Source organism: Lemur catta, chromosome 17 (assembly GCF_020740605.2).
Source record: "Lemur catta isolate mLemCat1 chromosome 17, mLemCat1.pri, whole genome shotgun sequence".
NCBI classification, from domain to species: domain Eukaryota; kingdom Metazoa; phylum Chordata; class Mammalia; order Primates; family Lemuridae; genus Lemur; species Lemur catta.
This window is the reverse complement of record NC_059144.1, coordinates 38,663,118-38,688,361: the sequence shown is the minus strand read 5'-3', so window position 1 is coordinate 38,688,361 and position 25,244 is coordinate 38,663,118. Positions and strand designations below refer to the sequence as shown.

General features: G+C 55.8%; 2 protein-coding genes and 1 long non-coding RNA gene across 4 annotated transcripts in view; 1 reads left to right on the top strand and 2 right to left on the bottom strand.

The window, feature by feature from the left end:
- Positions 1-15,100, bottom strand: part of SLC12A5 (solute carrier family 12 member 5) — a 38,922-nt gene extending 23,822 nt beyond the window's left edge. The window contains exons 1-4 of one of the 2 annotated variants that reach the window (XM_045529051.1): positions 14,906-15,100; positions 1,562-1,656; positions 1,062-1,193; positions 636-782 (exon numbers count right to left, since the gene is read on the bottom strand). In XM_045529051.1, coding sequence (XP_045385007.1) covers positions 636-782; positions 1,062-1,193; positions 1,562-1,656; positions 14,906-15,020 — 489 coding nt within the window. In that variant the 5' untranslated portion in view covers positions 15,021-15,100. Of the gene's footprint in view, positions 1-635; positions 783-1,061; positions 1,194-1,561; positions 1,657-7,162; positions 7,345-14,905 lie in introns of those variants that run through there. The other variant, XM_045529052.1, reaches the window with a different exon arrangement.
- A 249-nt stretch (positions 15,101-15,349) lies between these two features.
- On the top strand, positions 15,350-19,767 carry LOC123622570. The gene is made up of 3 exons (XR_006729547.1): positions 15,350-15,528; positions 15,945-16,080; positions 19,085-19,767. It is a non-coding gene; the product is annotated as an uncharacterized LOC123622570 (long non-coding RNA).
- MMP9 (matrix metallopeptidase 9) lies at positions 17,401-24,193 on the bottom strand. Its single transcript, XM_045529054.1, has 13 exons — positions 23,929-24,193; positions 23,199-23,431; positions 22,698-22,846; positions 22,279-22,407; positions 22,015-22,188; positions 21,610-21,783; positions 21,046-21,222; positions 20,773-20,928; positions 20,090-20,375; positions 19,834-19,973; positions 19,364-19,514; positions 19,168-19,271; positions 17,401-17,709 (listed from the first exon to the last, which is right to left on the bottom strand). Exons 1-13 carry the CDS (start codon positions 24,064-24,066, stop codon positions 17,591-17,593), a joined length of 2,130 nt encoding a protein of 709 aa, XP_045385010.1. The 5' UTR covers positions 24,067-24,193; the 3' UTR covers positions 17,401-17,590.
- Positions 24,194-25,244: the final 1,051 nt, after the last annotated feature.

Genomic DNA, 25,244 nt, shown 5'->3' with positions numbered 1-25,244 from the left:
CTTATTCACCACGCAAGTGGAAGGAGCACAAGTTACAGCATCAGAGAGCTCTGGAAACCCCAGCTTGGCCTCCAACCAGCTGTGTGACCTGAGACAACTCACTTCACTTCTCTAAGCCTCAGTTTCCTCATCCACACAATAGACATAATAGCTTTGGTGCTGGCTCCTTTACATGCAGAGCTGTCTCGAGGTTATGCACGGGGACATGTAAATGTGTCAAGAAGTTCAGTGAATATTTGATTTTTTAGAGAGACTGGAAAGAATCTAGTTACAGTGTTGTTTGTGACACATAATCTTATTTTTTGTGAGTCTGGACCTATCAAAATGTTAACTGTTATAAGATTATAGGTGAATTTTATTATCTTCTCCACACTTATCATTTTCATCAATGAATTTGCATTACTTGTGTAATTACACACACAGACAGAGATCCAGGCAAAACCTGGTTAATAGCCATCAGGGACAAGCCTGTGAGATGCAGGAAGGACCAGTCAGACCTAATTTACTCTCAAAGATCATAAGCAGTGGTTCCTATAAAAAGCTCAGGTCTCATGCTTCCATCCTCCCACCTCCCACCCCCAGGCCTCTGCCAAGCCCCAGCTGTCAGGGGGTGGTGAGGGGAGGGTGTCACTCACACAGGAGCAGCAGATGAAGACCATGCAGAAGGACTCCATGATGCCTGCAATGCCCACCACCCAAGTGAGCCGCAGGAAGAGGATGACGCCAAAGATGTTCTGCAGGCATGGCAGGTATACGCCCATGAAGGTGCCCATGCGCGGGGCCTGCCGGGGAGGCCAGTGTCAGTCTCTGCACCCCCTAGTCCTCACCAGCACCCCAGGCCCACTCCTCTGTGCTCCGCCCCCACGGCCCCTCCATTTTCCCCTTCTGTACATCCCCGTCCCTTTATCTCTCTTCCCTCTGGTCCTTACCCCCTTCTCCTTGTCTCTCCCAGCCCCCAACTCCCATCCTTCTGCCTCCATCCCAATCCATTTTTCCTCGCCCATCTTTTCCCCTTTCCATCCATCCTTTCTCCCCCATTCCTTCTCCCCCAAGGTCCCCACCTGCACCGGCTTCTTTTTTCCGCCCTCATTGTTTTCTGCCTCTTCATGCTCCCTACTTCCCTGGGGCAGGTTGGTGTAGTTGGCAAGGCCACTGAGCAGGGAGGACACCATGGGGCTGGTGTCCATCTCTTCCTGTGGAGGGAAGGTGCCAGTGTTTGGAGGCTGGGTGACTGTGGGAGGAGGTGGGGTGAGCTGTACAGTGGGGGGACAGAGGGAGAGATGGGGACAAGGATGGAAAAACCACTGAGGTTGGGATGAGATGGGAAGGGATGAGGAACAGGCCAGGAGAGCAGAGAAAGAGGAGGGCAGGACAAGGAGAAGGGAGCAGGGAGTGAGGAGGCAATGCCAGGGAGGGAGAAGGAGGGCTGGGGGAGGCTCAGGGGAAAAGTGGGCACAAGGTAGGGGTGGAGAGGAGGGTACTGTTCCCTGGGAGGGAGGGAGTGGCTGGTGAGCCAGGATGATGACTTGGGGGTGGAGGCCCAGCAGCTGTAGCAGCCCACCTCAAACAAGGCCATGTTCTTGCCATCGTACTCCTTTCCCTTCTCTGTGTCAGTGCTGTTGATGAAGGGACTGCTTTCCTTGGGGTTGCCATCACCTGAGGAGGGAGAGGAGTCACCGAGTGGTTGTTGTCCATTCACCCAGCAGACAGCTGTGCAGCCACTTTAGCTCCCTGACCCTTGGTTTACACATTGGGAAAATGGAGTTAATACTACCTTCCTTGCAGAATTTTAGTTGACAGCATGTATAAAGAGCCTAATGCACTACCTGGCATGTGCTGGGTATTCCATGAACACGTGAGTGCTTCCTTGCTCTTGAGAGTCATACTTCCTCTGCTAAGGTACCCCAAGACTCTCCAGAGTTCTCTTCTTGACCAGAACTGGGCTCACCCTGGTGTTTGGGTATGGAAGTATATTCACCAGTGGGGAAGCTCTGCCTTCAGGGGACACTACAGCCTGAGGTCCCAGGGATGCTCCGTCTTTTGAAGAAGTGACCCCTCAGGCATCAGTCACCTTGCACGTACTGGATGTCTACGTGGGCAGGGTGGGAGGGGAGTGAGACACAGGTAAGACATTATCCCTGCTCTCAGGGAACCAACCCAAGGGCAGGGGTGATACACCTGTAACCAGACATTTCCAATCCAGAGTGGTAAATTCTATGACAGAAGATGATCAAGGGACTGTGGGACACAAGAGAGGTACCCAGCCCAGCCTGGGAGGTCACGGAAGGCTTCCCAGAGGAAGTGACGTGTCAGCTGAGAACTGAAGGATGAGTAAGAGCTAGACTGGGAGGGAGGCAGGGAAGGTGTTCCAGGCAGACAGAACACCAGAACAGCATGTTCGATGGCCCAGAGGTGAGAGCGAGCAGAGTGGGTTAGAGGAGCCGAGTGAAGTATGATGGGGCTGGAGTCTGAGGAAGGGGACGTGCTGGGGGCTGAAGAATGGGTAGTGGCAGGTGAAAAGGTGAGCCTGGAAGGGAAGTTTGGGCTGGGTCCCTAAGCAATTAGCAGGTCATGTTAAAAGATTTGGATCTCATCCAGAGGGCGATGGAGAGTCATTGAAGAGTTTCAGGCAAAGAAGTGCCATGAACAGACTTGTGTTTTAGAGTAATCACTCTGGCCTTGAGATGAAGAATACAGAAAGTACAGTAGCTAGATGCTTTCAGCAGCCCAGGCAAGACCCGATGGTGACCCTGACCAGAGCAATGCAGGCCAACAGACAGACGCAAGTATTATTGACTTGTTTCCATGCCAGGTGTTTGGGGAGGGGGAGAGGAAGAGTCTAGAATAATGCCTGGCATTTCTAGCACGGGTGAATGGGTGGATGATGGTGCTATTTAATAAATCGGAAGACTAGAAGAGGAGGAGTTTGGGGGTGGGGAAAATGCTGAATTTGGTTGAGGGTGGGGCACTGTGGAGCACTCAAGTGGATACATCCAGAAGCCACTTGAATATATGCATCAGGATATATCCAGGAAAGACGCCAGGCAGGGGATAGAGGTGGGGTAATCCATGTAAACATGTATAGGAAGTGTGTGAAGATGAGATGCCTGGATGAGACCACTTAAGGAGAAAGTCTCTTGGGTTTCTGGAAAGGATCCTTTCGGAAAGATATAGGGGGTCTCCACTGGCACATGTCCTTGGCTTCAGCCATCACCCTTCCTCAATTCCAGTAGACACCTCTCTGGACCCTGGAGAAACTCCCCCATTGACCAAATCCCAAATGAAGCTGAGGCGCTATGTACCCTAAATCTCCCACACCCTCACCTCCCAACATCCCTCCCTCCCCATCTCCATCTGTCCAAATCCTCCCCATCCTTCTCCCTACCTCCTGGAAACCTTCCTCCGTCACCCAGCCAGGGTCCATCTCCAGAGCATGACCCCCCCATTATAAATCCGATCTCATCCTGACTAAAAATTGGGGAGGGGGAGAAAAGTAACGCCTCACCTGCTCCAAGGAACCCACCAGTTCCCTGCTCCCACCTCCACCTCATCCATCAAGGCGGAAACTCCTGGTTGCCAAATACAGGCCACCACCAGCTCTTCCTTCTCGGATCTGTGAGATCCTGGGAATAACAGGCTCATTCTCCCAGTGGGAGCCCAGCATATAACAGGTGCTCAGGAAAAAGTCTTTGGAAGTAAATTCTCCAGGGCTCCCTTCCTGACCCCAGGGTCTCAGAGGAGCTGTTTAGGGCCAGGGAACAAGAGAAATAAGAATGAGGTGGGTTCCCCCCTCCTCTGAAAATGCGAATAAGACGCCTCCTCTTCTCCCCACGCCACACTTCTCTAGTTGTGGACTAGAGAGGTTGAGGGGGCATGAGGCGGGAAGAAATTTCCTCACGGTTAGGAAAAAGGGCTGGAGTCATGGAGGCCTAGGTTCCAGTCCCAGCTTCACTGGCTGTGTGGCCACACTGAGCAAGCCACTGGAACATTCTAAGCCTCAGTTTCCTTCTTTGCAAAGGGATTATAAGTGCTTAACTCATAGGCTGTTGAGGGGATTCCGTGAAATAATGCACCTGGGGTGTTCTTGCCGCACAACTGTAGCCACTGCTGCTACTATTACAATTACCATGATTGTTAACATACGTGGTGCTCACCCAGCCGGGCTCCCCGTCCCACACCCCTCCCCCAGCCGCAAGATTTAGGGGAACTGACTCCCATGGAGCTGGGTCCCTCTCCCCATGACCTCCCCTCTTAGGGTTGGGACCACCAGATAGGAGAGCCCCTCCGCTCTACCTTGCACACCCCCTCCCGAGCCCCTCCTCTCTCGCAGGGGTGGGTGGCGCGCAGCGGATGGGAAGGGGCGTACCCTGGCCCGAGACCCTGCAACTAGGCGGCCCCCCGCGCCGGTCTCCATGGCGACCACGCGGGCCGAGAGCGCAGCGCCTAGCCGAGCCGGCCACGCGCCCGCAGCCGCTTATATAACGCGGCGCGCAGCGCGGAGCCAGACTCCAGGCCGGATCCGGGCCAGGAGATGAGGGCAGGGGAGAGGGCGGCTCGGTGGGCTAGTCCTGGGTCCCGCCTTTCCACCCGCGGCCTGGGAGGGACGCCAGGCTCCCCGACTCGTCAGCCGGGGCCGATTTGGTCCCCTCCCCGGAACGCCCGGCACACTGGTTGAGGGGGATGGGGAGTGAGCTTCTGAGTTCTCAAAGGACCAGGACAGCTAAGGGGAAACTCGTCCTGATTCTCCAGAGCCAGGAGGCAGGGTGCTGGGGAGCGGCGAGCGGCGCGCGCGCGCGAGGCAGGGCCAGACCGAGGCCGAGCCCTCCCCGCCCCCGCCCCCGGGGAGCTCTCAGCCCGAATCGGCTTTCAATTAAGCTGCGGCGGCCCGAGCTCCTGGGGAGGAAACGGGCGAGCGGCGCGGGCTAAGAAGCCTCCCCAGGGGCCTGGGGCCCGGCCTGGGGGAATCCCCAGGCCAGTTCAGGGAGGGAGAGGGGGCGTCAGAGGGGAAAGGAGACCTGGGGGCCGAGGACAGTATCCTTAGGTTCTTCTTTAGTCCGGAGGAGCCCTCTTACTTGGGCCAGTCCCACCTCCCCGCGGTCAGTATCCTGGTCCTTCTGGTACATCCTTAAGAATCTAGAATCAGAGATGCCAAGGTTCTTGGTCTGATGGTCCCTCTTCCCTCAAGCCCAGAAGGTCCTCAGTGCGGCCTACCACCATCTCCAGACGCTGATGGGAGGCCTTCTCTCTCTGGGGCCAGAATGCCTGACCCCGGTTCTGGCCACTCTAGTGGGGTCCTGGACCCTATATCCTATATATAGAAAGAAGGTCTCCTAATGGGTCTGCTGCACTCAGCGTCTAGGTCGTCTAGAAACTAATGGGGAGGGGACAGAACTGAAAAGAGTTCCTAGTTCAACTCTTGCTTCACACACATAGACAGAAGCCTCTTTCTAGGCCTCCAGAGACCCCATGGAAACCCTGAGGCCCAGTGAAGCCTTGGTAGAGAAAGCAGGTGGCCGGAGTCTGGGGAAACAGAGAGATTAGCTCTCAGGCTGAGTCCCTGTCTCAGAGTGGAGGCATCTGAAGGGGATCCTGGATGGAAATGACCCCCCTTCTCTCCCTGGGCACCGTGTCGGGATCCCTAGTGCTGCCGCAGGCCCGACTTTGCCAAACCTCCCTCCTCCTCCCGCAGGCTAAGCCCGTGGGGGAGGGGGGCGGTTGCCAGATGAGGTGACCCCCGGGTCACTGGGGAGATGGATGAGCTTGCCAGCCAGTAGTTCTGGCCCCTCTACACCACTCAGCCCTCCGGAGGAATGAGAAGGGGGGTGCTGTCTCAAACAAAGGATTGGGGACCCTGGTGTCCCCAGCCAAGCAGCCACTTGGCCCTGACTGGGATCCAGGATCCGGAGAACCTTAGAGTCAAGGCTGCCAATCCCTAGTAGACCCCGCTATTTCAGCTCTTGGGGCCCTTGGGCCATCCCCCAGAGGGGTCTGCGGGAGTCAAGGCCCAGAGGGTCAAGCAATGCCCAGGGGAGGGCTTGAAGGCGCTGAGCGCAGACAGCAGGCGCAGGAGGCGCGCTAGTGCGCAGGGGACGCAGCGCCGCTGGAGGGTGGGGGGTGGGGGTGGCTGACAGCCGTGATGGATGGCTGAGACCGCTGGGGGGCGGCGGGGGGGTCTGGGAGCCTGAGGGGGTGGCTGGCCCCAAGACTTCGGAGCAGATAAACCGCGGAGGAGGCAGTGGGAGAGCAGGACTTGAGAAAGGACTTGCCCCAAGCCCCTTGACTCCTGGCGAGTCTCCGCACCCACCGCAGAGCGTCTGCAGTGTCCGCGCCGCGGCGCCGGGGATTCAGCCGCTGGGACCCCATTTCTGAGGCCTCACTGAGGACGCTCGCAGAGCTAACTAGAAAGACTCCCCCCGCCCCGCCCTGGAAACCTCACTGCCGCCCCAGGGTACCGAGAGGAGGGGGAAAGAGGGAAACAGGAGGGCGATCTTGCTGCCCGTCCTGAGTAGGAACCCACGGGGAAGCGAGAGGGAGAGAGAGATTCCGCAAAGTAGAGCTGAAAATTTACGGAGGAGGTACGCTTCAGTCTGAGGTCGGACCTTGGGAAGCCTTGGGGGAAGGGCCCCGGATTGCACCAAGTGTCCCCTTATGGAGACACCGCAGCCTGGACGGGGGCTGTCATATGGCCCCAACCCCCCACAGCCACCTTTTCCTCTACCTTCCAGCTGGAAGTCTCAGAGCGAGGGACTGCAGCAGACTGCGCCCCTCGGCGCCGCCGGTCCCCCCTCTGCGCCAGGACACCGGGGTCCCCTTTCGGGAAAGGGGCCCTCCTCCCTCCCGTCGAGCTCCACGTCAGCCCATTCTAGCTCTTCCATGCCCTTCCCATTGCCTCCTCGGTTCAGCTAACCCAAGTCTGCCCCCAGGCCGTGGGCAACGACAACCCCTCGGCCCCGGCTGTACCCCGGGCGCGGCGCATTCCAGCACCTGGGACAGCGCCTGGCGCATTCCAATGGAGCCAGGCTCCTGGCCGCCGTGGGCGCCCACCGCCCGGGTCAGTTCCAGCCTCTTCTCCGAAGGAGGCGGCCCCCGCTCCGCCTCTAACCCCAGAGCTGCCTCCTATCCTCGCCGCCCCCTCTTCCGCCGCCCCCGGACCACAGCTTACCCGGGTTGGCTCCCCCATCGCCGTCCTCGCAGTCGGTCAGGTTGTTGAGCATGGTGGCGGCGCGGCCCCGGGCCCGGGGATGGCTGCGCCGCCTCGCCCGCGCCCCTTTGCCCGCCTTCGCCGCTCTCTCGCTCGCTCTGGCTCTCGCTCGCTCTCCGCTCCACGGAGGAAGAAGCTGCAGTGCCCGCCCGCCCGGCGCACACACATTCGCACACGGACACACGCTCACACCCGCGCGCGCCCCCTCTCAGCAGCGGCGCTGCTCACCTCATCCCGTATGCAGGAGGCGTGAGCCACTGGCGGGGTTTTGGTGGGGGGGGAGCGGGAGGGAGGGAGAAGAGGACGAGGGGCGGGCAGAGCGCGCCTAGCGGCCCCCTCGCAAAAAAACTGGGGAATTGCGCGGGTGGGATGGAAGGGGTGCTTCGGGGGACAGGGCCTCGCCTCCCTTGAGCAGACACAGCTCACCCCCACCCCCCACTCTCCGGGCGGGGCTCGGCACGTGGGCAGGTGCCATCCCGCGCCCTAAAAATAACGGCAGGGAACTAGGTCGCGGCCACAGGGAGGCGGCCCCGCAGCGGCTGTTTGACTGGGGGTCTGGGGTGACCCCCAGAGGGAAGATGAGGGAGACTGAGCGGCGGGGTGGGGGGGGGTGGCCGCCATGGAACATGGGGCTCTAGGGAGCCTGTCTGCAAAGCTGGAGAGGCCAGCCCTGCAAGGCAGAGGAAAGCCAGACCCTATCCCACATCGCTGTTCAAGAGGTTGGAGCTGGAGGCATGTCGAGCCCAGGGCCATAACTGAAGCACCGTGCTCCCCCCAAGGGAGTTCGGGTCACTGGGCTGACTGAGCCACCCTGTCTTAAAATGGGTGGGGTGGAGCCTGAGGAGTTACAATGAACTCTTTCATTGTGCTAGATTGACAGGAGTCCCAGCGTCTTAACCCCAAGACAAGTCCCTGGAGTTGTCCCTCTGACTGTGGAATGATGCTGGGATGAGACGTGGGGAGGAGGAGAGGAGGCATCAGTGAGGTTCCAGGGAGTGCTGACTTTCCGCCGGGGATGGTGCAGCCTCTAGGGAGGGCAGGCTGGTCCAGAGGCTGGCCAGGGACAGAGTGGGGGAGGGAGGAATGAGGCCGCCTGTGAGTTTGGGACCAGATTTTCTCCTGGGGCGGGAGTGTCTAATCCCCTAATCCAGGATTGCTTTCTGAGGCTTCCAGAGCTGACATGCTCTCTGTGTTCCTCCCTGCTCCCCTGAGACCATGACCCCAGAAGCTTGATTGTCCTAGGACCCCTCAGCACCCGGAGAGTCCAGGTTTGAGCCAGTGCTGGAGACTTCTCAGGAAGCAGCACCATAGGTTTGGACCCTTTGAGTCTCTGGATGATCTAAACATCTGAGAATAGGAGCAGATTAAGGGGAAATAATCTTCAGATTCACCCCATCTCCCAGTGCTAGCCGTCTAAATTCCAGGAGAGTTCCAGGACTGGTAAAGCGCCAATTATCTAATGCACAGCTTTCATTTTACAGATAAAAAACTAAGGCCCAAGGAGGGGAAATGACTAGCCTATGGATACAATGCCAGTGAATGGCAAAATTCAGTCTAGAATCCACTTCATTTTGTTCCAGTTTAGGACTTTCCTCCTCAACAGAATTTCTTTTTACACAGGTCTTCTCTCCAATAGAAGAGACAAGGATGCAGTCATAGTCAAGCTCCTCAGCAGCCTCTGATTCTTGGTCCTAAAAAAAAGAACAGGGCCTGGGTCTAAGATGAACTTTCTATCTTGTGTTCAGGCTTCAGAGATGAAGGGCTGGAATAGCCTCTTGGCTTGCAACTGAAGGGGAGACCAGAAGACCTTCAAGGGTCCTAAAGAGCCATTCATCCTGGGTCAAGTTGGTTAAAAAGAAATTTAAAAAAAAAAAAAAAAGCCATTCATATCCCTGGGAGACCTGGTTATAGGACAGGACTTTTTCCAAACCATGGACAGGGCCTGAGGCTCCAATTCCCTTGTACAAATTTGTGTCAATGGTTTCAGATTGGGTTAACCACGGCATCTTCAGCGGCTGACTCAAAGGTGCCTCTGGAGGGATCCACCAACAAGGTATCACTGTCACTTGGTTTTGTGGACACCCAACAGACCCTTTTGTTTTCAAAAATGTCAATGGAGGAGATTGAAAATAATATTTGCATTTATAATTAGATTGTTTTATAAAAATAGCTAGTTAATGTTACTATTTTTAAAGTACATATACAAATGATATATAGAGCAGAACATAACCAATAATTTAAAAAAAGAAGGAAAGCCATTGATCTAAAGACTAAAGACAGAGAAGAAAAAGGGAAAGGGAAACTCTCCGCCTTCAGGATGGAGAGTGAGCTACTCCGACAAGGTGTGCGCATTGGTATTCTTGGCTCTCCCCGAGAGAAAACCATGAAAAAGGTGAGATAAATTGGATTGGTGGCAGGGGTTAGAAGAATAGCAGGTGGAAAGGCCAGTGTTCTAGAATTTCTAAGCACTCCACTACACACACACCACCATCACCACCACCACCACTAGCAGCAGCACTATGGTCTTCTACTATTCTGTAGACATGTATAACATACTAAAACATGTAAAAACATATGTAAAACATAGTGTAGTAGCATATTTGTCTGAGAAGTGCTGTAGAATAAAGTAGATGCTGAGGTTTTTCAGCAATCCCAGGTCTTGGATGTCCCCCAGGTGTATTTCCCTTCATTTGTGGCCCAGAGTTAGTGCAGCTCTGGCCACTCAGGGACTGAGTCCACACACAGGGAAATCTAGATCTCTAGGGAGTACAGGTGAAGGTAGGAGTGAGTCTTCTTCCCCTAGGTAACCATCTTCAATAGAGTTCCTGTCTCAAGAGCCATCTAGGATTCAGAAGACAGTGGTTCTATTCTGTCTTCTGGCCCCAAATTCTCTGTGTATCCCTGGACAAAACTGAGTTCCTGTCTCTGGGCCTCAGTAGCCCATCTGTAAAACGAAAAGGTTAGACTGAAAAATCCATAGCACTTCTTCCTCCTTTGAAAACTCTTGATGCTCTATTAATATCAGACTAAAGCCATATAGCCCCTCCTGAGGAGCCCAGACCAAATGAGGAGGTGGTTGAGGGGGAGACTCCAGCCCCTCAATTGACCCCTCTCACCTCTCAAGAAGACTGGGCCCCATTCTGGCCTCCAGCCAACCCTCTGTGGTGAGGTTTTGAGAAAATGCATTACAAGCCCCTCCTGCAATGCCAGCCTGGCATTGGCCAGTAAAATTGACCCTCAGCTCTGAACCCGGGCACCTAGCTGCCAGTGCAGCACCCCCTCCCCACCCAAAGCACTTGGAAGATTGAAGGCCAGGGAAACCCTCTCACTAAAGCAACACAAAATGCAGAACCAGGCAGGTCCTATTTCTGAACTCTGCATCTCTAAAGCTCATACCCCTCCCACCTTATGTTTCTCAGAGAGAAAAAAGCTCTGGGAAGCTGTCGCCTTGTATCAGGATCTGGGAACTGGAAGAGACTTTATAAATTATTTTTCCACCCGCCACTTATCATGAAATCAGAGGCTGGAAAATGGAAAGGTACAAATTTTCTTCATGGGGTGAACTTGTGACAGACTGAGGACTAGAATCCAGCTCCCTGACCTCCAGCCTGAGCTTCCATCTATGAAACCGGCATGAGGGACCATCTGGAAGAAGCTGGAGCCACCTGACTGGGTCCTCTTTCCACAGGAGGTAGGCATAGTGTTCCCCCTTATGGCCCAATCCCTATCTGTCCCCATCTGCATGGCATTACCCCCACAACCCAACTCCCCACTCCCAGCTCTGGCCTCCTGGAGCCAAAGCCCTGAGCCCCCCACTTCACCCTTCTCCCCTACCTGTATGCCCCATCTCCAGATCCAAACCCCTAGCACTGAATTGATGAGTCCGGTGCACAGCACACCCCACACACACAGGGCTCGCCGCAGAGCACGTCAACCACCATGGTCTCCGTGGCAACCGGGGGCTTAATTAACAGGCTGCAGCCCCGTCGCCATGGCAATGGCACCCCAACAACCCTCTATTCCCCTGCAGACTCAGCCCAGCTTCTCTCTTTCCCATTCTGGACCCCCTTCTCACTGCACCCACCCCCCACCCCCACCCCACCTGGAGAGCTGAGGCCTACAGATCGTTCTGGTTCATTGAGAAGAGAGGAGAGGAGGGGAGAGGAGGGGGATGAGAGAGAGAGAGAGAGAGAGAGAGCAGCCTGTCACCATGGCAACTGCAGCCCCGTTCATAACCAGTTTGTTGCCATGGAAATTCCTAGGGCTCACCTTGGGCTGAGGTACTGGGCAGTGAGGTTCTGAGTCCTGCCTCAAGGATAGGGAACTGGGAAATCTTCTTGGGCAGGTTGGAGATCTCCAGATCAGATATATATACCGATAACAGCATCATTCTTCCCAATTTACAGATGGAGAGACTGAAACGTGAGGTTTAGGTCTCGGGGGGTGAGGGGCAGAGAGTTTCACTGTTCTAGATCATCCAAAAATCCTAGCATTTTTATGTCTAGAAGGACCCTCAGATAGCTTCCTTTCAACCCCTTTATACTACAGATGGGTATATTGAGGCCCAGAGAAGGGAAGCAATGTGCCCAAGGTCACATTACAGAGCCTGAGCTAGAACACGGATGAGCTATACCGTGGTCTTGCCCCATCGTCCTAGCTTAAGTCAGCTCTCTCTCTCTCCACAGGAACACATCCCAACTCCTGATAGTCTTACCAGGCCCACGGCACTTTCCAGTGCCCTGTCTCCTCCCTGAGAAACTGAGGCACAGTGGGGGGTGGTAGAAATGGATAGGGGTGTAGTTCAGAATTGTAACAACTGTTCCCAGGTCCGCTTCTATTCAGCCAGGTCACCATCAATCTTCCCATGGTACGGGTGAGGCAACTGAGGCCTGTGGGCTGCTGCCCAGGGTTAATGGTGGATTTGAGGCTCAACCTCTGACTTGCTTCTTTTGCTCCCTGTAAGTTGTGTTCTCATCTATAGCTGATCCCCTGGCAGCAGGAAGCACCTCAAAGGGAAAACCTAACTCTGCTGGCACAGAGTAAAAGATGATGCTTACACATATGTGACCTGTAAAAACTCCTCCAGCCCTTCCCAGTCTTACACATGCTGTCATCCCTCCCTTTGGGCTTGGGTGAGGATGAGGTGGGAGTAGAGCATCTCTCTAGGGGGCAGAGGTCTGACACAACAGCAGCTGTGGAAAAGATACCACCAGCTGCTGGGCTCCCCTAGGGAGCCCTTGTCTACTTCCCCACGGGGTGATCTACCAAAGATGAGGTGCTTGAGGCTATCCCAGGGCTTAAGACGTTAAAAGTCACCCAAATCATTCTCTAGATAGAACTTCCAATACATTCATGCACACAGGCACTCAACTCACAGACAGACACAGAAATATACACATCAACATGCCCATCAACACACTGGCAATACAGTGACACACATAAGCACTGACCACCCTGCACGTCATCAGATCTAGTGGGGGATGCTCCTCCCTCAAGACACACGCATGGCCTCTGCCACAAGTGCACAGCATTCCAGACTCACATACACCTGCATACTCAAAGCCTGGGGGCTGTGCTTTACTTCAACTGTGCAGGAGTTTGGGAGTGTGAATGGGAAGACTGAGCAATCACCTTGGAACACGAGATAGGGCCATCTTATTCCCAGGCCAGGGGATGGGGAGTGGGAGGAGAGAAGGCAGGGGTAGGAGAAGCAGGAGCCTACAGTCACTCCCCCTCTCATCTGATGAGCATTATACACCTACTAAGTGCCAGGCTCTAGGCCTGGACCTCAGAACTGAAAGATAAAAGGATATGGTCCCTGTCCTTAAGATGCTCCAATGGAGGAGATACACAAGTGAATAACTGCCATCCATTGGGACATGTGCTCTAATGGTGCAGTGGGTGAGCTGAAGAGGAATGACTACCTCTGCCTGGGAGTGAGAGAAAGTGAAAAAGATTTTCAGAAGAGGTTAAATGAGCCATAACTTACAGAATAAGTAGCAGTTACCCTGGCTGATGGGGGTGAGGGTATGAACATGGACAGGTCCACCAGGAGCAAATGAGAAGAGAGTCAGAATGACAGACTAAAGGGCTTGGCCTTTATCGTGCAGGAGATGGGAGCTTGTGTGGAGGATGGCTAGGGCAGGACTGCAAACCAGGAGGGCAGTGGGAAGATGTGGTCAGGGACATCAGAGGGACATCAGAGGCTTGGACCAGGGTGATGGTGACAGAGGGGGAGAGATGTGGCCAGATTCAGGAAAGGTTTTGGAGGTCAGTGGCCAAGATGTGAGGATCAGTTGGATTTTCTGGAAGAGAAAAGGAGGGGCTGAAAATAGCTCCGGAATTTCCGACTTTATAATCTGGAAGGCTGGTAAAGCCATTCATGAAAATGAGAAAAGGAGCAGAGAGATTATGGGAAAGACAGAGCAGAGGGAGCCCAAAAAATCCAAGTGGCCACGTCCAGGAGGCGGTCGGTTGAGAAGGTCGGAGGCGTGCGGATGTCTAGGCCTCAGTTCGGTCATCTCTGCAATGAGGAGGTTCGCCAAAGAAACCCCTAACTAGGGTTCTTGGCGCTTGGGTTTGCGTCGGTCAGGGCAAGCTCACCTGCGGCTCAGCAGCGGCCCCTGCCGGCCCGGGGAGGCTCTTCCTCCTCCCCGCGCTGGGGCCACTCCAAGCCGATTCGCCTGGTTCCTTCCAGACCCGAGGGGCTCAGAGCTAGGGAGAAGACCCCTGATAAGTGCCCCCTGCCGAGGAGACCGTGTATGCAGCCAGGATGCTACTTCTCCACCGGAGGCCAGGGGATCCTGCCCCCCGCCTCCCTTCTGTCTGTACCCAGAGTGGAGCGTCCATGACAAGACCACTCCACTGGGCCCGCGAGGAAGACGCCCCCAACCCCGCCTGAGCTGGCTCCTCCCAACCCTTCCGGACTGTAGCAGAGAGGGAGCTAAGTGGGTCCCCGAGGATCGGGATTGGAGTCCCCACGGGATCCTCCCTGGTCTGGCTGCCCAGGATCCACGCTAACTTCCCTGTCCCCCGTCTCCTTGCCGGATCCCCGGGCGCTGTCCTGACAGGCAAAGGATTGGAGGATCCGCCAGGCACAAATGACCCGCTGACCTCGCACCTGCCTCAGTAACCCTGACTGATTTTTCCTCCCGCCCTCGATCCCACCCCCCACCCTGGCCCACTCCCATCCCATCCTCCTGCTCAACCCCTTCCCCACTTGTCCCGCCCTCTCCTGCCCCCAACCCGACCTAGTCCCACCCCCTCCCCTTGGCTCTGGACCCACCCCTTAATCGCACAGCCCTCCCTCTCCCTATTTCCGTCTCGCCGCCTCCGCTCCCGCCCCCTACTCGAGATGCCCCGGCCCCTTCAGTGCCCTTCCGCCCAGTCCCCGCCTGGACCCCAGCCCCGCCATCACAAGATCCGCCCCCTCTACTCGGGTCCCAACTCTTCTCCTGGCCCCACCTCTTCCTTGCGGCCCCGCCCACCTGGAGTCTGGTCCCTCCCCCTTCACGCTTTCCGTTCCGGTGGGCCGGGTCCTCGCTTCTAGGTCCCGGCCCCTCTCCTCTCTCTGGCCTTGGGCCGGGACCCCCCACCCCAAGTCCTGGCCCCTCCCACTTCCAGCACAAGGCCCGCCCTCTGCTGGTCCCGCCCCCTCTCTCGTCCCGCCCCACTCCGGCAGGCCCCGCCCCCTGCGGCCTCTACCTTTGACGTCTTCCCCCGGGAGGCGGCGGGGGTCCGAATGCCGGCGGGACTCCGGGTCCGGAGTTCCGGCGGGCCCTGCGGGGGGCAGCGAGGTGACGGTGAACCTGCGGCTCATGGCGCGGAAAGGGGCCAGGCGGCCGCGGTGTGGGCCCGGATCGCACAAGTGGCCGCAGCCAGGCTCCAGGAGGGAGAAAGAGCGGATTCCCCCCACCCCCGCCTGCCCGCCGCCCCCCGCCGGACGCGGCGCCGCGCAGGGTCCTAGTGCCCGCTGTGCAGAGGTTCCCTGGATCCGGCCACTTCCCTTGGAGGCCCTGGGCTCTCCATGCCACCCGAAGGGCCTGAGGAGACCACCCGCCACTGAGTGTCGTCCCTACAACGGGGGCCCCATTGTGTGGCTCCTGGAGCTTGGACCCACCTCTGCTGGGGTGGCCTAAACACCTGGGGCTCATTCACTGGTTCATTCAGCATATGTTGATAGCACTCTTGTGTTGCAGGCAATGGTGCTAGGCACAGGGGTGCTGTGGATACATCAGTGAATGAGATCGACTGGCTTTCTGCCCACATGGGGCTTAAATTCTAATGAAGAGAGAGGCAAGAAAGATCATGAGTGAGCAAACGCATAGGTAAGACAATTTGAGATTGTTATATGTTAAGAAGAAAAAATAGGGTCATGGGATTATGGGAGAAAGGACTGCATTGGGGGTGGTCTGAGAAGGCCTCCTAGAAGATGTGATATTTAAACTGAGACCTCCATGATGAGAAGAGCCAACTATGCAAAGATCTGGGGGAAGAGTTCCCTGGCAAAAGAAATGGCAAATGCAGAGGCCCTGGGGTGAGGAGGTCCTGGGCAAGGTCACTGTGCCTGGGACAGAGTGAGTGGAGAAGAGAGGAGGGATAGAAGATGAGGGAGGAGAGAAGGGCAGATTATGTGGTCTTTTGAAGGCTTTGGGAGGAGCCTGGATTCTTTTCTAATCCACAAGGGATGCCATTGGAAGTTTTTGAGCAGGGGAATGATGTGATCTGATCTATATTTTAACAGGATCACTGTGACTGCTGGGTGAAGGCTTGACTACAGAAGGGCAAGCGTGGCAGCTGGGAGCCTAATTAGGAGGCTCCTGCAGACCCCCAAGTGGGAGGTGATGATAGCCAAAGTGGTGGCAGTCATCTGATTCCAGGTAAGTTTTGGAAGTGGAACTATCAGGACCTGCTGATGGATTAGATGTAGCATGTGACAGTAAAAGTGTAGTCAAGAAATCCTGGAAACTCCCATACATTGCACGTGGGAGTGTAGACAGGCAGGCAAAACCACTTTGGAAAACGATTTGGTCATATCTACTAAAGCTGAGCATACACATATCCTTCAACCCAGCGATTTTACTCCTGGGTATATACCCAAAAGGAATGGCTGCCCATGTTTACCAAAAGGCATTTACAAGAATGTTCATAGGGGTATTATTCATAGTAGCCCCAAATTGGGAACTACCCAAATGCCCATCAACAGTAAAATGGAGGCCAGGGGAGGTAGCTCACACCTGTAATCCCAGCACTTTGGGAGGCCAAAGAGGGAGGATTGCTTGAGGTATTGGAGACTAGCCTGGGCAACGTAATGAGATTCTGTCTCTACAAAAAAAGAAAAAAGAAAGAAAGAAAGAAAAAGTAACGTGGTGGTAACTCTTGGGGAGAAGAGGTGGTGATTGCAAGGGGAATTCTAGGGTGCTGGTAATGTTTTGTTTCTTGATCTGGGTGCTGGTTATGCAACTGTGTTCAGTTTGTGAAAACTTGTTAAGATGTACATTTATGATAGGTGGATTTTTTTTTATGTTTATTATATTAGAGCAAGTAGATATGTGTTTAGGTTTAATGGTTCTTGGTAATTTACCCTCTAAGGAAGACTGTCCCACTTGTACAGGAAGAAAATCCTGATTCAGTTCCAGTTCAGATGTCATGTTGGCTAGGAAACATTCCGTGACCTCAACTACAACATATAGAATCACATACACACACACACACACACACACACACACACACCCCATTATTCTAGAATAAAGGATCACACATTGCACACTCCCCAAGCATGATCCCACTCCTAGCAGCCACAGAATTACCCTTGTAACTGAGTTGGACTCTCTGCAGGTGGAGCCTGGAGTCCGTACTTTATGCAAGCTCTGAGGGCACCCTTAAGCACGCTAAAGTTTGAGGACCACTGAGAGGCCCTTAAGTACAGGAACATAGTCCAATTCATTTCTCTATCCCCAGTGCACAGCACTGGGCCTTGTTCCATACAGGGGCTCAATAAATGTTTGATGAGTGAATAAATATATTGATTGTTTCCTCAACCATAAAATAGAAATAATCACATCATACCTTTCTAATAGGAAGGATTGAGTATGTTAATATTTATGAAGTGCCTAGAACACTGCCTGGCCACATAGTAAGCACTCTATCAGTTAAATACATATGTGCATGCATGCATAAATGAAATCTGCTCCTAAAGGTTAGAGAATCCAAGTTTATTAGAAACATTCCAACAAAAAAGGAAGGTGGGAAGAGAGGGCCCAGCCCACCTCCACTCCTCTCTGACCTCCAGAATGGAATACCAGTTTGTATCCAGCAAACTGGCTCCTTCCCCATCAGGAATGTTCTTGGTAGAGACCCGTACTGCACCACTGAAGTAGGATGAAAGCCCTAGTATTCAGGGCACTGCAGGATGTCATAGGTCACGTAGCCCACCAAGTCCACCTGATTCACCTCATTCCGGGAACTCACACGCCAGTAGAAGTGATCCTGGCAGAAGTAGGCTTTCTCTGCAGGGGACAGGCAGGCATGAGAGAGGTCATTCCAATTCTCCTACATACATGTACAGAAATAGGAACAAGATCTTGACAATCATCCCTCCTGCCCTCTCTAGAACTTTCCAAGGTTTTCACAGCATATGAGACGCTGAAGGGCACAGACCTTGATGCCCAAAGCACTGGCACAGAGCCTGGCACACAGTAGTTACTCCATACGCATTTTGTGGATAGACTAACAAATGAATGGATGACCTATCTTAATGCTCAGAACAGTTCATTCACCACTCATTTGTTGAGAAATCCATCCATTCATTCAACAAGTATTGATTGAGCACCTACTATGTGCTTTGTTCAAGGCACTGGGGATAAAGCAGAAAAAAATACAGGCATGATTTCAATCCTTTTGATGCTTATACTGTAGTGTGGCAAGACAGATGATTAGCAAGCAAGCACCTTAAATAAAAGATTGGTTTTGAAAATGTAGAAAGCTATGGAGGAAATAACAAGTGAGTGAATAGATAATGAGGGTCAGAGAAGGCCTCTCTGAAATGGTGGCATTAATACTGAGACCTGAAGGATGAAAGGAAGGCAGCCCAGTGACAATCTGGGGGGAAAGCCTTCCAGACAGAGGGAACAACTGGCACAAAAGCCCTAAGCCAGGAATGACCTTGATCTGTTCAAAGAGCAGCCAGTGTGGGTGGAGCAGAGTAAATGACAGGAGTAGCACAGGAGATGAGACATGAAGGGGGGCCAGGGGCAGATAATGTTAGTTTCATTGACCTTGGAACAGGTCTAGGGTCACTCCCAAAACCATTACCCTCCACTCCTACCCTCTCCCTAATCCCGGGGAATACGTTAAAGGTATAGAACAACCAGTATGGTTTGGACTTGGGTGTTTGCAAAGGAGATGGAAAAAAGAATGACAGATTCAAAAAAGATTTTGGTGATAGAGTTAACAGACTTTGTCAACTGGTTGGATGTGAGTGGTGAGAAAGAGAAAGCAAGTATAATTCCAGCTATCATCCCCATTTTACACATGGGGAAACTGAGGCTCCAAGAGAAGCCTTTGGGCAAGTGACTTGCCCAAAGACACACAGCTAGGAATTGTCTTATCTCTCCCTGTATCCCCAGTGGCAGCACCGTGCCTGGCACATTATAAACACTTGATGACTAGTGTCTGATAAAGAAATGAGCCTCCGTGCAAACCACCTGTGTCCTGTACTGGAGGGAAAAGAGCTTCCAGCCGGGGAGGCAGAAAATCTGGTTCCTAGTCCTGGCTGTGCCCTTGACTCCCTGTGTGACCTAGAAAACGTCTCTGCATCTACAGCGATCTTATCTGTGCTGGGGCATTGCCTCATTTTCCAAGGGCTCTTTCCTTCTCACTCAGAATTTGACCAATCACTAGGGCAGGGGAGCCTAGCATGGTGTCTCATGAAGGAACTCTCCCCTGCCTGCGTCCTCAGCCCTCACCTTGGTACTGGAAGATGTCGTGCGTATTCAAAGGCACCCCGGGGAACATCTGGTCCACCAACGTGACGCTCCTGCTATCCACCGTCTGCGTCTTTACGTCGAACCTGCAGGCAGGAGGCGAGGAGACAGGTGCTGAGCCTGCGGGCGGGTGGATGGCGCCCGGGCTCCCCCTGCCGGCAGCCGCGGTGGCTCTCACCTCCAGAAGTGCTGCCCGCTGAACAGTAGCACCTTACCCCCGCCGCGCGGGAGGGCCCCCGTGACGTGGGTCACCTGCGAGCCCAGGCCCAGCTTGTCCAGACGCCTCGGGCCCAGCACCGACGCGCCTGTGTACACCCACACTTGGCGCCCTGTGCAGGGGAGAAGGGCCACGTCGGTCTGGGGGAGCGGAGGTGGCACACATTCTCCTTGAATGTGAGGAGGAAGATCCCAGCAAGGCCCTTCCTGGACCAGCGTGCCGCAGTCTCTGTGCCCAAGGGGCAGAGCCGCTGGGGATGGTTACGCAAGGGCATGGCGAGGAGGGGAACTGGAATTCGGCCCCCAATAAATGTGCGAAATTGCCTCCGCCACGGAGCGCCTTTTCCTAATACGCACACGATGGTTTCTAAATTATGGGTCTCAACTGCTGGGGATTGAGCGGGCGGCGGAGGGAGAGAGGGGAAAACTCACCAGAGAAGAAGAAAATCTTCTTGCTGAGCGGCTCCTCGAAGGCAGAGTCCAGCTTGGGGGGCAGCGCAGGCCACGTGTCGGCAATAAGGAAGGGGCCCTGCAGCCGGTGGCCCCTGCTCTCAGAGAATCGCCAGTACCTCCTGAGGACAGGAGAAGGAAAGACCCGGCGCTGAACTTGAACCGACGGCCAGTGGGCTGGGAGGGACAGGCAGTCCCTCCTCTAAGTCCCCCCATCCACACATCCCTGCCCCCTCACCCATCCTTGAAGAAATGTAGCCGGTTCCCTATTTCCGCGATGGCGTCGAAGATGTTCACGTTGCAGGCATCGTCTGCGGGATCCAAAGACACAGTAGGGGCCGCAGTAGGGCCGGCAGTGGGAGGACCCGTGGGGCCAGCGGAGGGGGGGCCTGTGGGGCCGGTTGTGGGGCGCTCTGAGGGGGGGGCAGTGGGGGGTCCGGTGGGGCAGACCGTCGCGGGGGCCGTGGGCTGCGGTTCAGATGTCGTGGTGGCTGGAGGCTGTGGGTCAGGCTCAGGGTGAGGACCTAAAGAGACACAGGATGAGACACTCCCTATTCCCGCATATCTCTGTGCCCGTAGAACATGTGCCCCCCAAAGCCTATCGGTGAGCGCCCCTCTAGCACACACTCTCTTCCTCACTCCAGATGTTGGAGCTTGCTTCCCCAACCACAGGCAGGCCGCTTGTGACTTGAAGTGGCTGGACTGGCTTTTGAACCCATGTCTGTCTCTCTAGAGGCTGGGTTCTTTATCACTATCTCTAAGCACTGACCAGGCAGCGCGATGGGACCGGGCTCTACGTCCAGATAGACGCTGCGGTTCCAATTCTCCTGCAATCCCCGAACCCCAATCCCCCATTCTCGGGTACTATGACAGAGCCATGCCCCTCCCTCTCCTCCTTCCATCCTTGCCCCAAGGCCTCACCATAGAGATGCTGAATGCCTTTCACGTCGTCCGCATGCAGCGGGGGCTCCTCGGTGAAGCGGTACATGGGGTACATGAGCGCCTCTGGCACTGATGTGTGATCTAAGCCCAGCGCATGGCCGAACTCGTGCGCGGCCACGAGGAACAGGCTGTATCCTGGAGGGAAAAGGAAGCCCGAGACGTGAGCGCCAGGTCGAGCCCCTAGCCCTAGCCACCCCACCACCGCTGCCGCGGCCGCAGCCCCCAGCCCCGCAGCCCCGGAACCCGGCCCACCTTGGTCTGGGCAGAAGCCCCACTTCTTGTCTCTGTCAAAGTTCGAGGTGGTGGCGCACCAGAGGCGCCCATCGCTGCGGCCCTCGCTGGTACAGGTCGAGTACTGCTTGCCCAGGAAGACGAAGGGAAAGACGCACAACTCCCCGGCCGCGTTGCCCCCGATCACGGTGGAGTCCACTGGGGAGACCCAGGGCCTTGGGTGAGCCGGGTGTGTGGGTCCCATGAGAAGCCAGGGTGGGCCAAACTAGGAGCTGGAGAATCTTTGTGGCCTATTCTAAAAGCCTAGGGGGCGCTGTGGAGCACGGCGAAGGCGAGGCCAGACTAGTGGGCGGGGCCTGGGAGTCCAGACCAAGGAAGAGGCAGAGGGCTGAGCATCCTTGGTGGATGGGGCGGGGGCAATAGGATTCGGGAGTGGGTGGGCGTGTGGAGAAGGTGGGCGGAGTCACGGCGGTCCTAAGGACCAATGACAGTGGAGAGTCAAACTGATGGGCGGAAGAGCCACGTTTCGGGGACCAATGCGTGATGAGAGGGCGGGGCTTAATCTGGTAGGCGGGGCGGAGGTACCTCGGGTCGGGCAGAAACCGTAGAGCTTGTCCTTGTCGTAGTCGCCAGTGGTTGCGCACCATTGGTAGCCGTCGGAGCGACCGTCTGTGGTGCAGGCAGAGTAGGATTTGCCCTCGAAGATAAACGGAAACTGGCAGGGTTTCCCGTCCGCATTGCCGTCCTGGGTGTAGAGTCCTGGGGAGACCCACGTTATTACCCCGAAGTGCGACCCCTCCTTTAACTCACGGACCGTCTGCAGTTCATCCCTCCTCTCCTCACTCCAGGATGGGAAAACTGGGCCCAGAGTGAGGAAGAGTGAATTTCAGGCCACATAGCTCTAGTGGCAAAGCTGGGATTAGAACCTAGGGTTCGGGACCATGAAGGGTGGGGGGCGCCCCCCACCCCTTGCCGCGCCCCCACACTCACTCTCGCTGGGGCAGAAGCCGAACTTGTGGTCGGTGTCATAGTTGGCAGTGGTACCGCACCAGGGTGTGTCATCTGAGCGGCCGTCCGTGGTGCAGGCGGAGTAGGAGCGGCCCTCGAAGATGAAAGGGAAGTGGCAGGCGGCGCCGTCTGCGTTTCCATAGTAGGTCGGAACCACTGCGGGAGGAGGGGGAACAGGGTCAGGGCAGCTGGTGATGGGTGTAAGAAGGGAGGGGAATTGGGGGACGGGTTGGCTCAGGATCTCACCAACGCCCTTGCCCAGCGACCACAACTCTGCATCGTCGAAGTGAGCGTCTCCCTGAATGCCTTGGCCAGGAGGAAAGGCGTGCGCCAGGAGCCCGTCCTTCCCGTCGAAGGGATACCCGTCTCCGTGCTCTGAAGAAGCAGGTGGAAAGGAACGGAGTTAGCCGAGTACTGTTGCGCAGATCGTGCTCTGCTCAAGGGCGCCAACTCAGTGCGCGCTGAAATCCCGCCTGCGCGAAGCTCTCCAATCCTTGCGCCCTGGCGCCGTGCCCCGACCGGCAGGAGCGGGTACCTTACAGCGAGCGGCCGCCAGGGCTGCTGGGGCGGGCAAGAGAAAGCCTCCTCCACACTCTCCGTGGTCCTTCCTCCCTCCCCTGACCCCGGCCAGGACTCCTGGCTTTCCCCTTCGCGCTCGCTCTCACCGTCGACACCAAACTGGATGACGATGTCGGCGTGCCGGCCGTACACGCGAGTGAAGGTGAGCGGTGTCACCGCGCTCCACACCGCGAAGGCGCGGGCAAAGGCGTCGTCGATCACACTTCGCGGCAAGTCTTCCGAGTAGTTTTGGATCCTGTGGGGAAAAAGAGGAAGGAAAGAGGTCAGAAGTGAGAGGTCGGAGCAGGGCAACAGGGACGCCCCAAGTCTCAGAGACTTCTGCATACACGATGCTCCCTGCGGTCCACACTTCCATCTAGAAAGCTCTTTCAGGCGCACTTTTTCTGTTTAGACCCTCTCAACCTCCCGGCAGGAGGACTTGGATTCCGAAGCCCATTTCCCCGAAGGGGAAAGGGAGGCTCAGAGGTGGAGCCACTCACCCCAGATTCCACATGAAGTGGTGAAACCTGGGGACCCGTTTACCGTCACGCTCACCAGGACCAGCCTCCTCGCCCCACCTCGCCGCCCCGCGGGGCCCGGCCGCTCACCAGTATGTGATGTTGTGGTGGTGCCACTTGAGTTCGCCCTCGAAGGTTTGGAATCTACCCACGTCTGGGACTCCGCAGCGTGGGGTACGCATGGCCTCCAGGGTGGTGCTGTCCAGCTCCCCGGTCTCGGGCAGGGACAGGTGCTTCTGGAGCAGCAGCAGGGAGGACCTCAAGGACAGCGTTTCCTTGCGCATCTCAGCCACACGAGTGTAACCATAACGGTACAAGTATTCCTGTGGATGGAGGGGCAGAGACTTCCTAGAACCCTGACCCCCTTTCTCTGCCCTACTGGGCCAGGACTTCACCCCTCCAGGCACTCAGGGACTAGCAACAAAGCATTAAACCCAGGACACCAGTGCTTTCTGCCCACCCAAGAGTCTCCCTTCCTTAGACATCCTCAGCTCCTTCCCACCCTTGGATGCCTCTGGCCCATGCCTACCCCACAGTTCCCCAGGGCTTACTCCCTGTTCGCCCCCAGCCCATGCTTCCCCCACTCCATGCCATTTCCCGTTTCCCACCTAGGAACCCGCCATTGCCCATTCCTGGCCGTCACTGCCCAGAGCCTCCACAGCACCCTAGTGCCTAACCCTGGACACCGCTAGTCTCCAGATATGCCCATCACTGCCAAGACACCCCTAAAGCATCTCCTCTGAGGCCCCATGCCCTCTCTGGGACATTGAACACTTTCTCAGCCAGCCCTGCCCAACTCTAGTCTGGGGAGTTTGCCTACCTCTGCCAGCTGCCTGTCGGTGAGATTGCTTCTCAGGTCGCTGGGGAAGACCACAACGGTGGGCTGGCGTTGTCGGGGGGCCGCAGAGCAGCACCCCAGCACCAGGAGTGCCAGGACCAGGGGCTGCCAGGGACTCATGGTGAGGGTAGCAGTGTCTGGCTACAGCTGCCCTTGTGGGGGCTTTAAGGAGGCGCTAGTAACTGTGACCCCACCCCTCCCCGCCGCCAGGCGGGTGCTGACTCAGGGGATGGCGTGTGTGTGTGTGTGTGTGTGTGTGTGTGTGTGTGTGTGTGTGTGTGTGTGTGTTGGGCAGCCCCAGCATGAGAAGGCAAAGAAAGGGCTTACACCACCTTCTCCTCTCCCCACCGCCACAGTCTCCACTGCCAAGTCAGGCAGGACCCCAGACCCGCAGGAAACCGCAGGCCCTCAAGGGAGGGGTTGGGTTTTGCAAACTGCAGAGCTTGTGGGAACTGTAGGAAAGGGAGGGAGAGGAGTGAGCTAGAGGACTCCCCCAGCCCTCAATCTCAAAGCCCCAAGTGCTCAGCCAAGGTAAAGGGGTGGAAGACCCCCTAAGACCTCTTTCTGAATCTAGCCACCTCTCCCCACCCCCACACTGCCTGGCTCCGTCCTCTTTTCCCCTCCCCCAGAGCCTTCCTTGACTCAGCTTCCTCTCCCTGCTCCATCTGGGGGCGGAAGGAGTGGGCTCCACTAGGCAGGAATTGGGGAATTCCACCGGGGCCACCCCCTGTCTTGGGCAGGCTGAATCTTCAGGGCAGTACTGGGGAGAGTCTGTGGCATCTGGAAACTGGCAGACATGGCTTCACCCTCTCTCTTCCTTCAGGCCCTCGAGCAAATGTCCTACCACTCTGGATTTGTTTCCTCAGTTGTGAAAAAGGGCCCTTTGCCTCTAAATTGATATGAGGATAAAATGAGATCAAACACATGAAATACTTAGTATCATGGATGTTGTCAGTCCTCAGTGGACAGCAGTGATTGCTTTTAATTATTGAGTGCAAGATCATGATTCCAAGTTGGAATCAGGAGACCAGGGTCTTGGGCTCCAAGCCTCAGTGTAACCTGCAGTAAATGCCTTCCCCTTTCTGGGCGTTGGATTCTTCAACTGCACATTGGGGTGGGGTGAGGGGGAAAGGATCTCTGGGAGCCCTTTCAGTCCTCCAGCCCTGCTCCATGCAGTGAAAGCTGCAGCCCCAATCATCACACTTAAGCCATAATTTGCAGCCTCCCTCCTTCCCTTCTTCCCAGCCAGCCAGTGTGGGGCAGGTCTGTATTTACCTTCTTCAAAGCCTTATTTGGGA

Coding starts and splice junctions, on each gene's coding strand:
- MMP9 (XM_045529054.1), bottom strand. CDS start 24,066: ATGAGTCCCTGGCAGCCCCTGGTCCTGGCACTCCTGGTGCTGGGGTGC. Junction 22,847..23,198: donor CACCACAACATCACATACTG/GTGAGCGGCCGG, acceptor TTTTCCCCACAG/GATCCAAAACTACTCGGAAG. Junction 20,929..21,045: donor GGGCTTCTGCCCAGACCAAG/GTGGGCCGGGTT, acceptor TTTTCCCTCCAG/GATACAGCCTGTTCCTCGTG.